The sequence below is a fragment of the Rissa tridactyla genome, chromosome 1, assembly GCF_028500815.1.
Source record: "Rissa tridactyla isolate bRisTri1 chromosome 1, bRisTri1.patW.cur.20221130, whole genome shotgun sequence".
Classification (NCBI taxonomy): domain Eukaryota; kingdom Metazoa; phylum Chordata; class Aves; order Charadriiformes; family Laridae; genus Rissa; species Rissa tridactyla.
The window spans coordinates 210,898,843-210,912,480 of record NC_071466.1 but is presented as its reverse complement, the minus strand read 5'-3'; the positions used below and the strand labels follow the sequence as shown (position 1 = coordinate 210,912,480).

Sequence of the window (13,638 nt, the reverse complement as noted above, 5' to 3'; positions counted from 1 at the left end):
TGGTCCCAGGGCCAGGAGACAGCCCGCAGGGGCCAGGTTGTCCCACACCGCCACCGAGGCCCAGCTGTGATCTCAGTGCTGCCATGGCACCAGCTCACTGGGGCTGTGACCCATCTCTGAAGACCACAGGCCCCTGCATCCTGGAGGTCAAACTAATGGCTATTGTCTAGTGAAATTCAAGAACAGAAAATATTATTCTAGAGATCTAAGGATGAAGTCTGGTCTTTTTACTCCTGGGCAGTCTAAGAGACACCTTTTGTACCAGAGCTTCAAGTGTTGGAGGTGCTGCTGATGGAGAAGGAAGGAAGCAATAGAAAGGGAGTTTTTGTCAGTTGATGTCCTAAAGAGGTTGAGACAAGCATAACCCACCCTCCTTGGCCAGAAAGACGAAAGGAGTCTCGAAATGAGCTATGCAAGTGAAACTCCTGGTGAAACAACAGATAAATCATAGAATCATAGAATGGTTTAGGTTGGAAGGGACCTTAAAGATCATCTAGTTCCAACTCCTCTCACTAGACCAGGTTGCTCAAAGCCCCATCCAGCCTGGCCTTGAACACCTCCAGGTATGGGGATGGGGCATCCACAGCTTCTCTGGGCAGAGTGGATAAATAAATGGTTTTTATTTGTCTTAAGAAACCCATCTAGCACTGGTTGGCATCTTCATCTCATCTATTAACTGTTTATTGGTGCTATTTATGTTCAAGTAATGGGTTTTCATCAGGTTTTGCCTGTGTTTTGCATCTGTTCTTAATTACTGGTAATTAGGCAACAGCTGCTGAAGCAGGTTGTGTCCCTTTGTCCCATTTGAGACCTAACTCCAAGCACAATCGCAGTACGCGACGCAGGGGACTCCCACAGTAGCTCCCCTCCAGCTCCCCTGGCCCCCACCAGACCCAACACAACCCTCAGGATTTAACTTGGGCAGAGCCCGAGCCTGCTCAGGAGTAAAATATATAAAGGCTGAAAAACAAACGTGAAACTGGCTGTAAGGTCTCTGTAGGTCAAGAGCACCTGTGTGTCAGGAAGCCACATCCTTCACCCCATGGGATTTTTTTATTCCGAGTGGCTCAAGATGCCATGAAGAGTCTTTCCACTGAGTCCTGGAGACCCTTCTTCACCAAGCAGCAAGTGTGGGAACAAATGCTGGAGGGTTCCAGGAGGTTTTCCCAACTTTCCACCTGGTACTTCAGCTCAGGACAAAGTCAAGCTCGTCAAAAGCTTGATAATTTTCTGGCCTTGCTTGAATTTAACGCCTTTCATCTTTGAAGTTGCGGTGCTTTGGTCTTCAAGCGCTTCGACCGCGGAGGCCAAGTGGAGATCAAGTGGACCTGGAGCCCTGTGTACACAGCACCTGCCCCGAGGCCAAGCCAATTCCCCCACCGCTTTTCACTTAAAACGACCCAAATGTTTCGCAAGAAAAGTGACTGGTTTCACTGGACTCGTTCAAGAGTTGGGGTGCTCCTGGGTGCCGTGGGCAAGGGCCTGAAGGGGGGGCCTGGGGGTGAGCAGGAGCTGACCCCCAACCGAACAACCGCACAGACAATGAGTATTTACAGCTGGTTTTCTTCTTTCTGGTCTTTTTTCGCTGCAGATCAGGCCTCTAAAGCTTTTCTGTCCAGCAAGAAGGAAATGCCCATCGTATTTCTACTAGATTTCACTGGTATTTACTGGAATTTCTCGTTCAGGGCAAGAAACCTCCTGGGAAGTTGTGGGGAGGTGTGTGATGGGGGAGAACAGGGTTGGGAGGAAACATCAGAACCAGTTTGAACAAAAAACCCTAAAATCTGTCCTGGGAGATGTGACATTTAGTCCATCTTCAGTGGTATCTATTCATCCCCAAATGCACTTGGAGGAACGTTGTAGCTACGAGGGGCTGGGGACATCCGCGAGGAGAGATACTTTGTGAGACCAAGTGCTGGGGTTAGAAAAAGTGAAATTAAGAAAAAGTAAAATATAAAGTAAATTAATAAAAATAAACTAATAAAAAGAAATAAATAAAAAAATCAATCAAATAAAAATAATAAAAATGTCAATTAATAAAAATAAGAGTAATTAAAAGGAATAAAAATTAATTATAAATCACCAGGCTTTCACGCATGCAAACCCACCTTGGGCTCTGACAAAGCAGCAGCAGCTTTCGGCAACGCGGAGGCAGCGCAGGGGGTGTCCCTTGGTGAAGCCGAGCGAAACCTTCGGCTCTTGTACAGGGCAAAAATACTGCACCGCCGCCGATCCCAGCTCCGGGGATAATCGCTCCCTTTTGTCTGATTTATGTAGGTGACAGATGCAGGCGACTGGGAAGACTGTGCAAGTTCATTTTTCAGCTCTGCCAGTGTCAGGTGTATAAAGTAAATTAAAATAACCTAAAATAAAAAAAAACACAATAGAAAATAAAATGAAATAAGCAAACTAAATAAAAAATAAAGTGAAAAATAAAACAAAAAATAAAATAAAAATAAAAAATTAAAAAATAAAGAAAACTAAACTAATAAAAACCAAAATAAAAAATAACATAGAATAAATAAATGAAATAAAAATAAAATACAAAAAGTAAAATAAAAGTAAAATAGAAAAAGTAAAATAAAAATAAAAAATAAAATAATAAATAAAACTCCAAATAAACTAGAAAATAAAATATAATAAACGAATTAAATAAAAATGAAATAACAATAAAAAAGTAAAAGAAAAATAAAAAATAAAAAAAAAACCAAAATAAAACAGAAAATAAAATCTAAAATAAAATAACAAAAACAAAATAACAAAAAACCCCCCCCAAAAACCCCAAAATAAACTAACAATCCCCCACGCAAAATAACAAGCAAACAAAAAAATAACTAAAAATAAAACAAACAAAAATAAAAGCTTGATGTCTCGAAATCCCAATATCGCCATCAATAATGAGATTTGTTTAAATAACAGCTTTGTTGGATAACAAATAAATATAACAACTAATAGACACGGTGACCGTAACTCCTCTCCTGCCCCCCACCCGACCCCGGGCCGGCGCTGGCGACTCTGTAGCCGCGCAGTTCCCGCGGATCCGCTCCGCGCCCGCGTAATTCCCGGCACCACCACACCCCCGTGCGCCTACAGACACGCGTATAACCTCCCCCCCCCACCCCCATCCATCCCCTCCGCAGCCCCCCCGGGGGCGGGGCGTGCCGGGGGGGGGGGGGCGTGCCCGGTGCCGGAGGCCGGGGGGGGCGGGGGGGGGGCGTGTCGGGTCGCGGAGCGGCGCGGCGGGTCGCGGAGCGGCGCGGAGCGGGGGCGCAGCATGAGGGCGAGCCCCCCCGTCCCCGCCGGCCCCGCGCCATGGAGGGATTCGCCGCCCGCGGGTACGGCACCGGCGGGGCCGACAACCGGCCGCTCTTCGGGGAGACCTCGGCCAGGGTAAGGGCGGCGCGGGGGGGGGGGGGAAACACCGCCCGGAGCCCGCATGGGGACCCCCAACACCCCCCGCAACGGCAAAATTAACCCCCGCCAAGAAAATGCTGCTGAAACCAACCCCAACGAAAATACCCGCCCCCCCCCCCCCCAGGAACGAAGGATTCCCTCCCCTCCTCTTCCCCCCCCCCCCCCCCCCCCGAGTAACGGCAGCTCCCGGGCTCGGGAGAAGCAGCACCGAGTACCGCAGGCAGGAGAACGCCGGGCGGGAACCTGCCCAAATCCTGCGAATAATAACAATAATAATTAAAAAAAAAAAAAAAAAAAAATTTCATATTTCTCCCCCCCGCAAAAAAAACCCCAAACAAAACCAGCAGTAAAAATTAGTAGAGCAACAACAAAGCTGCGGCCCAAGGGGAAAATATAAAAGGAGCCCCCCCCCCCCCCAAAAAAAAAAAGAAAAAATTGCAAAAGAAAGCAAGCCTGTCAAATTAGCAGGAAAAAAAAAATATATATATAACACCGTAAAAAAATATAAACCAAAAAATAAATAAAAAAATAAAAACAAACCCCTCCTCATCAGCGCCTCAAAACAAAAATAATCCATCAAAACCACCCCAAACAAGCAAAAAAAAACCACCCCCAAATTTAAAAAAAACCACCAAATTTAAAAAAAACAACCCAAACCAACGCATCCCCAGAGCGATCCCCCAAAGCCAGAGCCCCTCCCCGAGTAAACTCCCAAAACAGCCCCCTGTCAAAGAAATAAACTTCCAAATGACCCCCCCCCCCCCCGCCGTGGTGGGGAGCGGGGGCTCAGGGTGCAGAGATCCCCGGGGTCGGGGGGACCCTCTGGTTTGGGCGCGGGGGGGGGGTATGTCACCCCAGCCAGGGTGCCCCAACCAGCCATGCGTGGCCCCGCAGCCCCCCCCAAAACGGGGTTTAGGGCTGCAGCCCCCCCCAGCCCTGAGCTGCATCCCGCCCGGTTTTGGGGGGGTCTTTGCTGGGGATGGGGATGGGGGGGAGCCGCTTTTGGGAGTTTCGTTTTAATTACCCTCCTGGGAATTAATTTTTTTCCCTGTGGTGGTGACTCTTCAGGTGTCAATCCCCCGTAGTGCCGCTCGGCTTTTGGGGGATGAGGGGGGGGAGCTGCGCTGGGGAGGGGGCTCCCCGGCATTGGGATCCCTCGGGAATGGCCAGAACCCGGCGCTGCCCACCCGTTTCCAGCTGGGTGGGGGGGCGGTTGGGGGCTTAGGGTTTGTCCCCTGGTAGGACCCATCGACGTGGGTTTGGAGGGGTGAAATCGTGCGGAGTTAGTCACAAAAGTGTATGAAATTCATCAGGCCCCCCCCCCCCCCCCCCCAAATACTTGGAAATGCTGCTGAAATTATAACGATTAATGACAATATAAATAAAGTGATAGCAGCTAAATTTTTTTGGGAAAAAAGAATGGTATGGGATAGGAGGAGGACATCGAAGAGGGGGGACATGAGTGGAGGACATCCATGAATTGAGGGGGGATGGGTCGTCCCCCCCCCCGCCCCCACCAGCAGGCGCCAGCCTTGATGGGGAGCGCTGGCGACGAGGGGACCGTCACCACTGTGCCCTGTGCGGGGTCGCGGTGGATGGTCCTTGGCCGGGGATTTTGGGAAGCCTCCGGAGGTGGGGGCTTCTGGTGACTGGGCTGTGCCGTTGGAGCCAGGCAGTGATCCCGGTGGGCAAACCCCGAATTTTCCAGCCCAGGCCAAGCCTTCCATCCCTGACCCCCGCGTCTCCTTCTGGTTGAGGCTCCACTCGCGGTAAATCATCAACACGGGGTGCTAATTCCAGTTCCTGGGCTTGAATGGGGGTCCAGTGTCCTGCACATCACCCCCCGCCCATCTCCTGTGGCTGTTTTTGTGATCCATCCTATGGGACCGGCGGTGGCTCATGGTGTCTCGCTGCCGTAGCCATGTCTGACAGACACAGGATCGCTGGTCTGGGCTGGGGTGGTTTCCTCCGTGATTCTGGGGTTACTGGTGAAGTCCGGAGCTGGAAATGTTCTGTCTTGGAAACGGTGAAGCTAAAGTTTGCCTTAAAATGGGAGCAAGTCTGCCAGGAGAAGCGCATCTGCCCATGCCCTGGTTCTGCTTTTGGATCTCCAAGTGATGGCTGGTTCCAGCAAACTGGGACCTTCTGCTCGGACTGGACATGAGGCCTCAGGAGGGACAACGCTTGTGCCCCAGGAAGCCCCATGCGCAAATCAGGGGCCTTGCACCCTTGCCGGCGGTTGGCGATGGATGTGGAGGTGGGGATGCCCTCTTCTTATGCTTTCCTGGTCTCCAAGCTGGTGGCTTTGAGGCTAAAGCCACCCTGTGGGGACGAGAGAGCTGAGCAGCAGCGTTGGTCTTCTTCCCCTGCCGTGGTCCAGCTGCTCCTCCCACGCTTGCCCTCCTGTGTCAGCTGCTGAGCAGAGGCTGGGGACAAGCTGGTACCAAAGAGGTCTCTGGTGGGAAGGGCGAGCGGAGCAAGACAAGGCTGGTGGATTGAGCTGTGGTTCCTGGGGATGCAGCACTGGCAGCCAGCGGGTAGGAGATGATGCAAAGCAAAGGCATGAGCAGTCAGGTGATGAAGAGGAGACAGAGCCTCACAGATGCAGGACTTCTTGGGAAAGAAGTTGAAAGCAGAAGCTGCTCGGGTTCCTCCGCCATGGGAGCGTTTCAGTACAAGCGCGTGAGCGTTAACTGCTGTGGGTTGGAAGCAGAAGGCAGGGGAAGGAGGCTGAGCACCCCAAGATGGGAACGAGGAGCTGCTGAGGGCACAACAGCCTTTCTCTCTGTCTTGAAGTGGGAGGGTGGCCAGCGTGGCAGTGAGCGCAGCTCTTCTCGTGTACTGCGATATACTGTCCGCTGCTCCGCGTAGTTTAATCCGGCACTAGGCTGAGGTGTCCCCTCCGGCCGCAACGGGCTGCAATTGCTGCGACCATCTGGACTTGCTGATGTAAGGCATAAAAATGGCTTTTCCGTCATGCCTGCAGAGATGCCACCAGCTACCCACCCTCCGGGGGACCAGCCCGTTCCCCCGTCCTGGCCAAGCCTCTGCCGGGAGCTTGTTCCCCATGGGCTCAGCCCAAAAGCCCCTGACTTGGAGGACCGAAGCATAGAATAGAAAATCATAGAATCGTCTAGGTTGGAAAGGACCTTTAAGATCATCGAGTCCAACCATCAACCTCACAGAGCCAAACCCACCACTAACCCATGTCCCTCAGCACCAAGTCTACCCATCTTTTAAATACCTCCAGGGATGGCAATTCCACCACTTCCCTGGGCAGCCTCTTCCAATCTTTGATAACCCTTTTGGTGAAGAAATTTTTCCTAATATCCAATCTACGCAAGGTGCCAAGCTGGAATGGGGTGAAGAGCAAGGCTGTCACTCTGTCAAAGCCCGTGCTGCGGATACAGCGTCAGTCCTGCCTCAGTTTCCCTCTTGCTCGAAGTAACCCTGACCCAAACCCTGAAGGATCTTGGATTGTGCTCTCCTGCTTTGAAAGGACTTGATCCTTCCTCACCTCATCTCCTGACGCAGAGGCAGCTGGAGGGAGACCTCTGTGCCGCAGCAGCTCCCTGGGGCCGGCTGGGTGCCTCCAGGCCCTGCAGCACCCTCCCCGGAGTCGGAGGAGAGGCCAGAAACCCTCCTGTTTTGAAATGCAGCTTGTGCAGTGCCGAACTGTGGGATTCATTGCCCTTCTGGGGAACCAGCTGCTGGCTGAACGGGGAGCAGCCACGAGGAGAAGGATTTGGGGGTGCTGGTGGATGAGAAGCTCAACACTCACCAGCAACGTGCGCCCACAGCCCAGAAAGCCACCCGCATCCTGGGCTGCATCCCTGGCAGCGTGGCCAGCAGGGCCAGGGGGGGATTCTGCCCCTCTGCTCTGCTCTGGTGAGACCCCACCTGCAGTGCTGCCTCCAGCTCTGGAGCCCTCAGCACAGGAAGGACATGGACCTGTTGGAACAGGTGCAGAGGAGGCCACAAAGATGCTCAGAGGGCTGGAGACCCTCTGCTGCGAGGACAGGCTGAGAGAGTTGGGGATGTTCAGCCTGGAGAAGAGAAGGCTCCAGGGAGACCTTAGAGCCCCTTCCAGTACCTAAAGGGGCTACAGGAAAGATGGGGAGGGACTCTGGATCAGGGAGTGGAGTGATAGGATGAGGGGGAATGGTTTTAAACTGAAGGAGGGGAGACTTAGATGAGATATTAGGAAGAAATTCCTTACTGTGAGGGTGGTGAGACACTGGCCCAGGTTGCCCAGAGAGGCTGTGGCTGCCCCATCCCTGGAGGTGTTCAAGGCCAGGCTGGATGGGGCTTTGAGCAGCCTGGTCTAGTGGGAGGTGTCCCTGCCCATGGCAGGGGGGTGGAACTGGATGATCTTTAAGGTCCCTTCCAACCCAAACCCCTCAGTGATTCTATGATTCTATCACACGCTGCTGAGCTGTCTCAGGAGTTAGTGTCCGTGTCCAAGTGCCCTGTGCCGGTGCAGGTGCCCTCCAGCAGCGCCGGCCAGGCAGGGAGCAGCACACATGCTCATCCTCTTTTTGTTTTGTTTTGTTTTTTTTTTCTTTGTAATCTTTTTACTCCAGCCGCTCTCAGAGCCAGGGAATACATAGTGATGCGGGAGAAAAATCCTCCCTGCCTCAGCCGTGCTGGTGGCAGGAGCTGGCTGTGCCACCTGGCTGCCGCGGCTTGTGGGACACAGGGCTCATTCCAGCCCGTTTCTGCCGTGCCCTGTCGGTGTCCACCAGCGGCTGCGCGCTCGGACGCGGCGTGGAGGTGAAAGGCTCCGTCATCCCCAATCCCTTTAGCCGTCTCGGCCTCTGCTTGTGTATTTTTAACCTTTTTGCTGTGCTAAGCTGCCTGGGGCTGAGGTGTCAGCGGGCACCGGGGAATACAGCCTCTCGCCGCTTTGCCAAGCCTGGGATTTCAGGATCAGTGGCTGTAATCCGCGGATCCTGAAATACCTTCTTCTGCCGGTGTCGCATTTGGAAAATTTTAGTGACCGCGGGTTTGACCGCGGGGAAGGGAATGCCCTGACCCGCAGGGAATGGCTGCCACGTGGCAAAGCCGCTCCGCTGCCGGCGTCCGTACCCGATCTGGCTGTCGCTGTGATGTCCGTCACTCGGTGGCGTGAGATGAGAGATCCCTGTGCCGGGGGGACGCTCTCTCCTGCACCCCGTACAACAGGCGGAGAGAAATGCTCCGTGGTCACCGCCGAGGCCGACCCCCTCGTTTTCTCCTGGTAGAACAGTCTCTGTCCTGGCAAAACGGGTGAATTCTTCCCATCTGGAAATTGCCGCCCTCCAAGTCTGTAGTTAATTAGGAGAAAACTAATCATGCCTGAGTTTCTGGATGGCGTCTCCTGTCCGCAGGTGTGTGGCCGTGTGTCCGTCCCTGCCGGGCTGTCTGCAGGGAGCAGGCTGTGGCTGTGCCCTCGCTGGGGTAGCTGTATGGGATGGCTCCGCAGCCGGCCCCTCGGCTTTCCCGTCCCTGTTCGAAACCCATCTCCCCCATGGCACAAAGGGAGAAGGGATCCAGCTGCTCGCCTCCGGCCACCCCTTTGGTCAATGGGGAGCTGAGCCCAAATGCAAGCTCCGGTCCCCCTCTGTAAAACCACCTTGGTGGGCTCAGATGGGTCTGCAGGGCCAGGCAGAGCAAAACCGCCGTCCTCTCCCGGCAGGGCCCGATACCGGAGCTGCTGTGGGGGTAGGGACCCGTCCGCGTACCATCTAGCTTAAATCAGTTAAAGAACTCAACACTACCTTTAGCTTGGGTGGAGGAGCCCAGCCGAGGCGCCGCAGTGTGCTCTCCTGGAGGGAGCGCGCTTGCATTCCGCCCTCTCGCTTATTTACCCGGAGTTATTTCTCTTGGCTCCTTTTTCGGGTGGGTGGTGGGTACCTCGTGGATGGCTCCCAGAGGCTGCCGTTGCGTCGCCGACACCGCGTGGGTGAACGCCGGTGAGGAGAAGGGGTTTGTGCCTGGCTGGAGGAGGACCTTTGTGCGGAGGGTGCTGGTGACCATTCCCTGTGGAGGTGGGTCACCTCCCGCTGCCGCAGCCACCGCCATGCCCCCAGGGTTGGCACCTCTGAGCTGTAGGAGCATAACGGGGCTGGTTTTACGTTGAGGAGCCAGGGACTAATAGAAGGTTTTAAAACTCATCTTGCTGTGGCCTTTTCCCTCGGGGCTTGGAGGGACCCAACAGCCACCGGCCAGGGCACAGCGCGTTACCCAACCGCAAGCTCCGGCACCCGAGCTCCGCCGAGCCTCGGGTCAGGGCTGGTGGTCTTCTGCCTTCTCCTCTGCGTGCTCTGCTCTCTCCTCCTGCCCCGCTGCTGCCACGCGTTACTTCTTCACAACCTGGGGCTTCTCCCTGAACAGATCAGCTTCCAAAATTTAATGCCAGGAGCGGAAGGAAGGGTGCAAGACCAGGTGGAGGGAAACCTGGGTTGTCCTGCCCGCTGGCTGGGATGTCTTTGGACAAGATGCTTTTGCTGCCTCGGCTCTCACCAATGACTCTCCTTTTCTCACTTTCTTTTAATCGTACCTGTTTAATGACTCTCAGTATAATTAATTGAATTTTGGGTTTTTCCTCTGCACATCTTTCCTGCTGCTCTTCCAGCATTTACCCGGGGAGCCAGCCCTAGGGGGGGGTTACCCCTGGCTGCGCGCAGCCCAGTCCGACTTGGGCGATAGACGTTTATACTCAGAGCAGCGCCCTGAAGAAAGGGGGGAGGCAGCTCTCCCGGCGGGGATGGGAACGGTCTCCTTTTGCATCAAATCGTTTCTTCCTCCAGCGAGTGTGTCAGTACCGGGGTGCTGCCCTGGGCGCTCCCCTGAGCCCGGCGTCACTGCTGGTCCTTGCCCTGATGCCATCTGGGGTGGGATTGTGATGCTGACACCGAGGGATACCTCTTCCCAGGTGCCACAGGGTTGTCCCCTCCCAGCCAAGCGTTTGATACGGATGGGGAGTAGCAGAAAGAAGGCGGGGGGAATATCTGTCCATCCAAGCAGAGCTGCCCCCAGGCGTGCTCAGGTCTGGTGGTGTCTGGGGGGCAGGGCTGGGGCGGGGGGGGACACTTCACCTCCTTGCCAGAACGAAGACACCATCGAGTTCACTCTCAGGCGCTGAGGCTAAACCAAGCTTTTTCTGACAACCTCCGCCGGCGCACTCCCACTTTTTAAAATGTTTTTTAAAAGGATTTGCACAACTGTAACCGATGCGGCTGTAGCGAAGGAGCCAGTGGCAGGGGAGCAAACCCGCTGCCCAAGGACGCAGCCGGTACAACCTCCCTGAGGTCCGTGGACTCAGGGAGAACCCTCCCGCCTGGCAGAGCTGGCCCGGGAGCCTCGATGGCGCTGCTGGGGATGACGTGGGGCCTGGCCGATGTGCTGCTCTCGGCAGTCTCCAGTACCGTTCTGTTTTATGTGGGTTTTGAGGTATTTTTTTTGGCAAGGCGTGCGTGTAACTGTCCTCTCTCTTCTGCAGGACAGAGTCATCAATCTAGTCGTTGGCGGCTTAACGTCCTTGCTGCTTGTAGTAAGTATCCCCTGTTCGATCCCGCGGTTCGCACCTCCCTTAGGTGACGGGGTGAAAACCAGAATTTTTCCCCAAAACGGGTGGTGAAGCTTCACTGACCGAACAGGCTGCAGTTTGGGGCCCAGGTAGTCACTTTGGGGCGCATCTGTCTTTCAAAACTCTTTGAGGAGAGGGGAAGGAGAATACCTTTCTTCAAGCCATCTTTTAAGTTCCGGTTGTGCAATAAAAAGCCCCAAGTCCGTGGGCAGATTGTCCCTCCCGGCTGACCGTGAGGCTGGGTGAGATGACAATGTGCTTGTGATCCAGGAGAACGTGTTCGCCTCTCTTTATTTCCTTCTATTTATGATTTATTTCCCTCTATTTATGGCTTATAGGAGTTTTACCAAAGTTTTCATTTTGTCTCGAGCTATGCCTTCCCCAAGCTTTAAAGATGAACCCAACGCCATCACGACTGGAGAGCATCAGTCCTGTGGTGGCACCATCGTCGGCAAGGCGAGGTGCAGGGAGGCGTTAGGGACAGCCAAGGTTCCAGCTGGTGGAAAGCTTGGCTGAAGGGATGGTCCTACACAGGCAGCGTGTCCCCCCGCGCCTGCTGGCTCTCCGGGTATCTGGAGGATGGTTTCCAGCAACAAGCCAGAGGAGCAAAGCTTTCATCTTTTCCCCACCCCTTAAGTCTGCAGTTGTGTCAAAGCAGTTTTCCTCCAGAATTTTACATTTCCCTCCACCTCTCCTCACCGTGGGAGCGGAAGAGCAGGGAGGGGCGTGCAGAGGTGGGCGCGAGCACTGCGGTTCACCGGCTGCCAGGGAGAGCGTCTTCTCCTGGCGGCTCTGAAGAGAGCGAAGTCTTCACCTTTGTTTTCCTCCATACAGGTCACACTAATCAGTGCTTTTGTCTTCCCGCAACTACCTCCAAAACCTGTGAATATATTTTTCGCTTTCTGCATCTCCTTGTGTTGCATTTCTGCCGGCATACTTGTAAGTACCGCCACGGCTGCCGTGCAAGCTTTTGAGTGTGTGACTGAGGGTGAAATCCGAGTAAAATCTGCTTTACGTGGCGCCGCCTCCTTTTTTACGCTCTCCTAGAGAAGCTTTCCTGCCTCCATAGAACAAGTTGACAATGAAGGAGTGGTGAGCAGTTTCGCGTTCACGGCAGAGCGAGCGTGTGAACTAAGCCAACGCCTGCAGACCAGCTCTGATGCCAGACTTGTCACATCTGTGACAGTGTCACCTGTAGCTGCCAGTGGAGACATAAAGTAGGAACCTGGAGAGCAGAGCAGTGAGATGGGAATGCAGAGATGGATTGCCCTGCAGAAGACTAGGGGTGGAGCAAAACGCTCCCCACTCAACGGTGGGGACAGCTGGGCACTTGTAGAAGTCAGTGGCCTTTCAGGCACAGGGGATGAGTTGGTGAGAAGCAAGAGGTGGCGAGAAGCTACAGCAGGTGGCATTTCATCTGGGTAGTGGCAGAGGTTTCTCTACTCAACAGCTGCAGCATCCCAAGAGAGCTGGTCCCAAGCGTTGGCCAAGGGAAGGGGCAGGTCGGAGTTCTCAGTGGCTCCCTCCTCTGCTGTAGCTTTTCTTATCCAGAGTGTTCTCCTTCCTCCAGCTGTGACCTGAACGGTTCCGGCCCCTCACTGCTGGGTAAGCTGGGAAGGTGCTCTGCGTTGCCCAGTCAGTACTAGTTTCTGATTCTACAGCTGGTAGCCATGACTCTGCCCAAGGTAGACCATGCAGTGCAAAACCTGACGTGTGTCGTCATCAACCAGCGTGTAGACAGTTTTGAATATTTAAAAGCAAAACCAACCAACCCACCCTCTTCAACAAAGCTGACAAGATAACCCATGTCTTCGTAGCCAATGTGGCACCCTAGTTTCACGAACAGCCTTGTTTGTTTGGACGAGATGACCTTTAAAGGTCTCTTCCAACCCAAACTATGCTATGGTTTTGGGTAGGAAACACCTTGCCAAATTCTTGTTTGTGTATTCCACAAGCATGTTAAGAAAACGTAGGTGGTATTTCTTAATTGTTAAGAAAATTCGCTGGACTCTACACCCAAGTCTTCTCTAATCAGATGAAGCTGGGCTGTTTTACCGAAAAAAAAATAATCCCCAAACCACAAACCAACTTCTGGAAGCTGCTGTTTCAGTTACTATAGAAAGTTTCCTCAGAAGAAGGACCTGGCCTTTTAATACAAACTCCTCCTCTTTTCTAGATCTACTGGTATCGACAAGGAGACCTGGAACCTAAATTTAGGAACCTAATTTACTATATATTATTTTCTATCGTCATGTTATGTATATGTGCCAACCTGTACTTCCATGAAGTGGGCAAATGATGGACATTGGGAATACCCAGCAACGATGCTGCTGCGTCAGACTGCTTTCAGCTCAGCTCTCAGCGCTACCCGAGACGTTTAAGTGAGGACAATCAGCCTGACAGGAGAGAAGCGGGTTGTGCAAGGATAAATCAGTACATGATTTTCATGTAAATGTATATGTAATGTCCCTCTTGTTGGGGAGAATTATTGCCATAAGACGTGACATTCTGCTTTTTTTTGAAGAGCTACTGTTGCACTTAATGAACATTCCAGTTGTACTGATGTTTCAGAATGGCACAAGCTTTTTCATTTTGGAAAAAACTGCATTTTTTTATTACTGTACAAATAAACTGCAGCATTGCAAGGACCTGTA

General features: G+C 53.1%; 1 protein-coding gene across 1 annotated transcript; it reads left to right on the top strand.

Moving 5' to 3' along the window:
• Window positions 1–3,259: 3,259 nt before the first annotated feature.
• On the top strand, window positions 3,260–13,593 carry TMEM243 (transmembrane protein 243). Its single transcript, XM_054205157.1, has 4 exons — window positions 3,260–3,390; window positions 10,898–10,948; window positions 11,819–11,923; window positions 13,161–13,593. Exons 1-4 carry the CDS (start codon window positions 3,313–3,315, stop codon window positions 13,281–13,283), a joined length of 357 nt encoding a protein of 118 aa, XP_054061132.1. The 5' UTR covers window positions 3,260–3,312; the 3' UTR covers window positions 13,284–13,593.
• The last annotated feature ends 45 nt before the right edge of the window (window positions 13,594–13,638 follow it).

Bases quoted from the DNA above. Each gene is read 5' to 3' on its own strand.
- TMEM243 (XM_054205157.1), top strand. From the start codon at position 3,313: ATGGAGGGATTCGCCGCCCGCGGGTACGGCACCGGCGGGGCCGACAAC. The intron at 10,949-11,818 runs GTAAGTATCCCC...TCCTCCATACAG, and splicing joins TAACGTCCTTGCTGCTTGTA to GTCACACTAATCAGTGCTTT. The intron at 11,924-13,160 runs GTAAGTACCGCC...CCTCTTTTCTAG, and splicing joins GCATTTCTGCCGGCATACTT to ATCTACTGGTATCGACAAGG.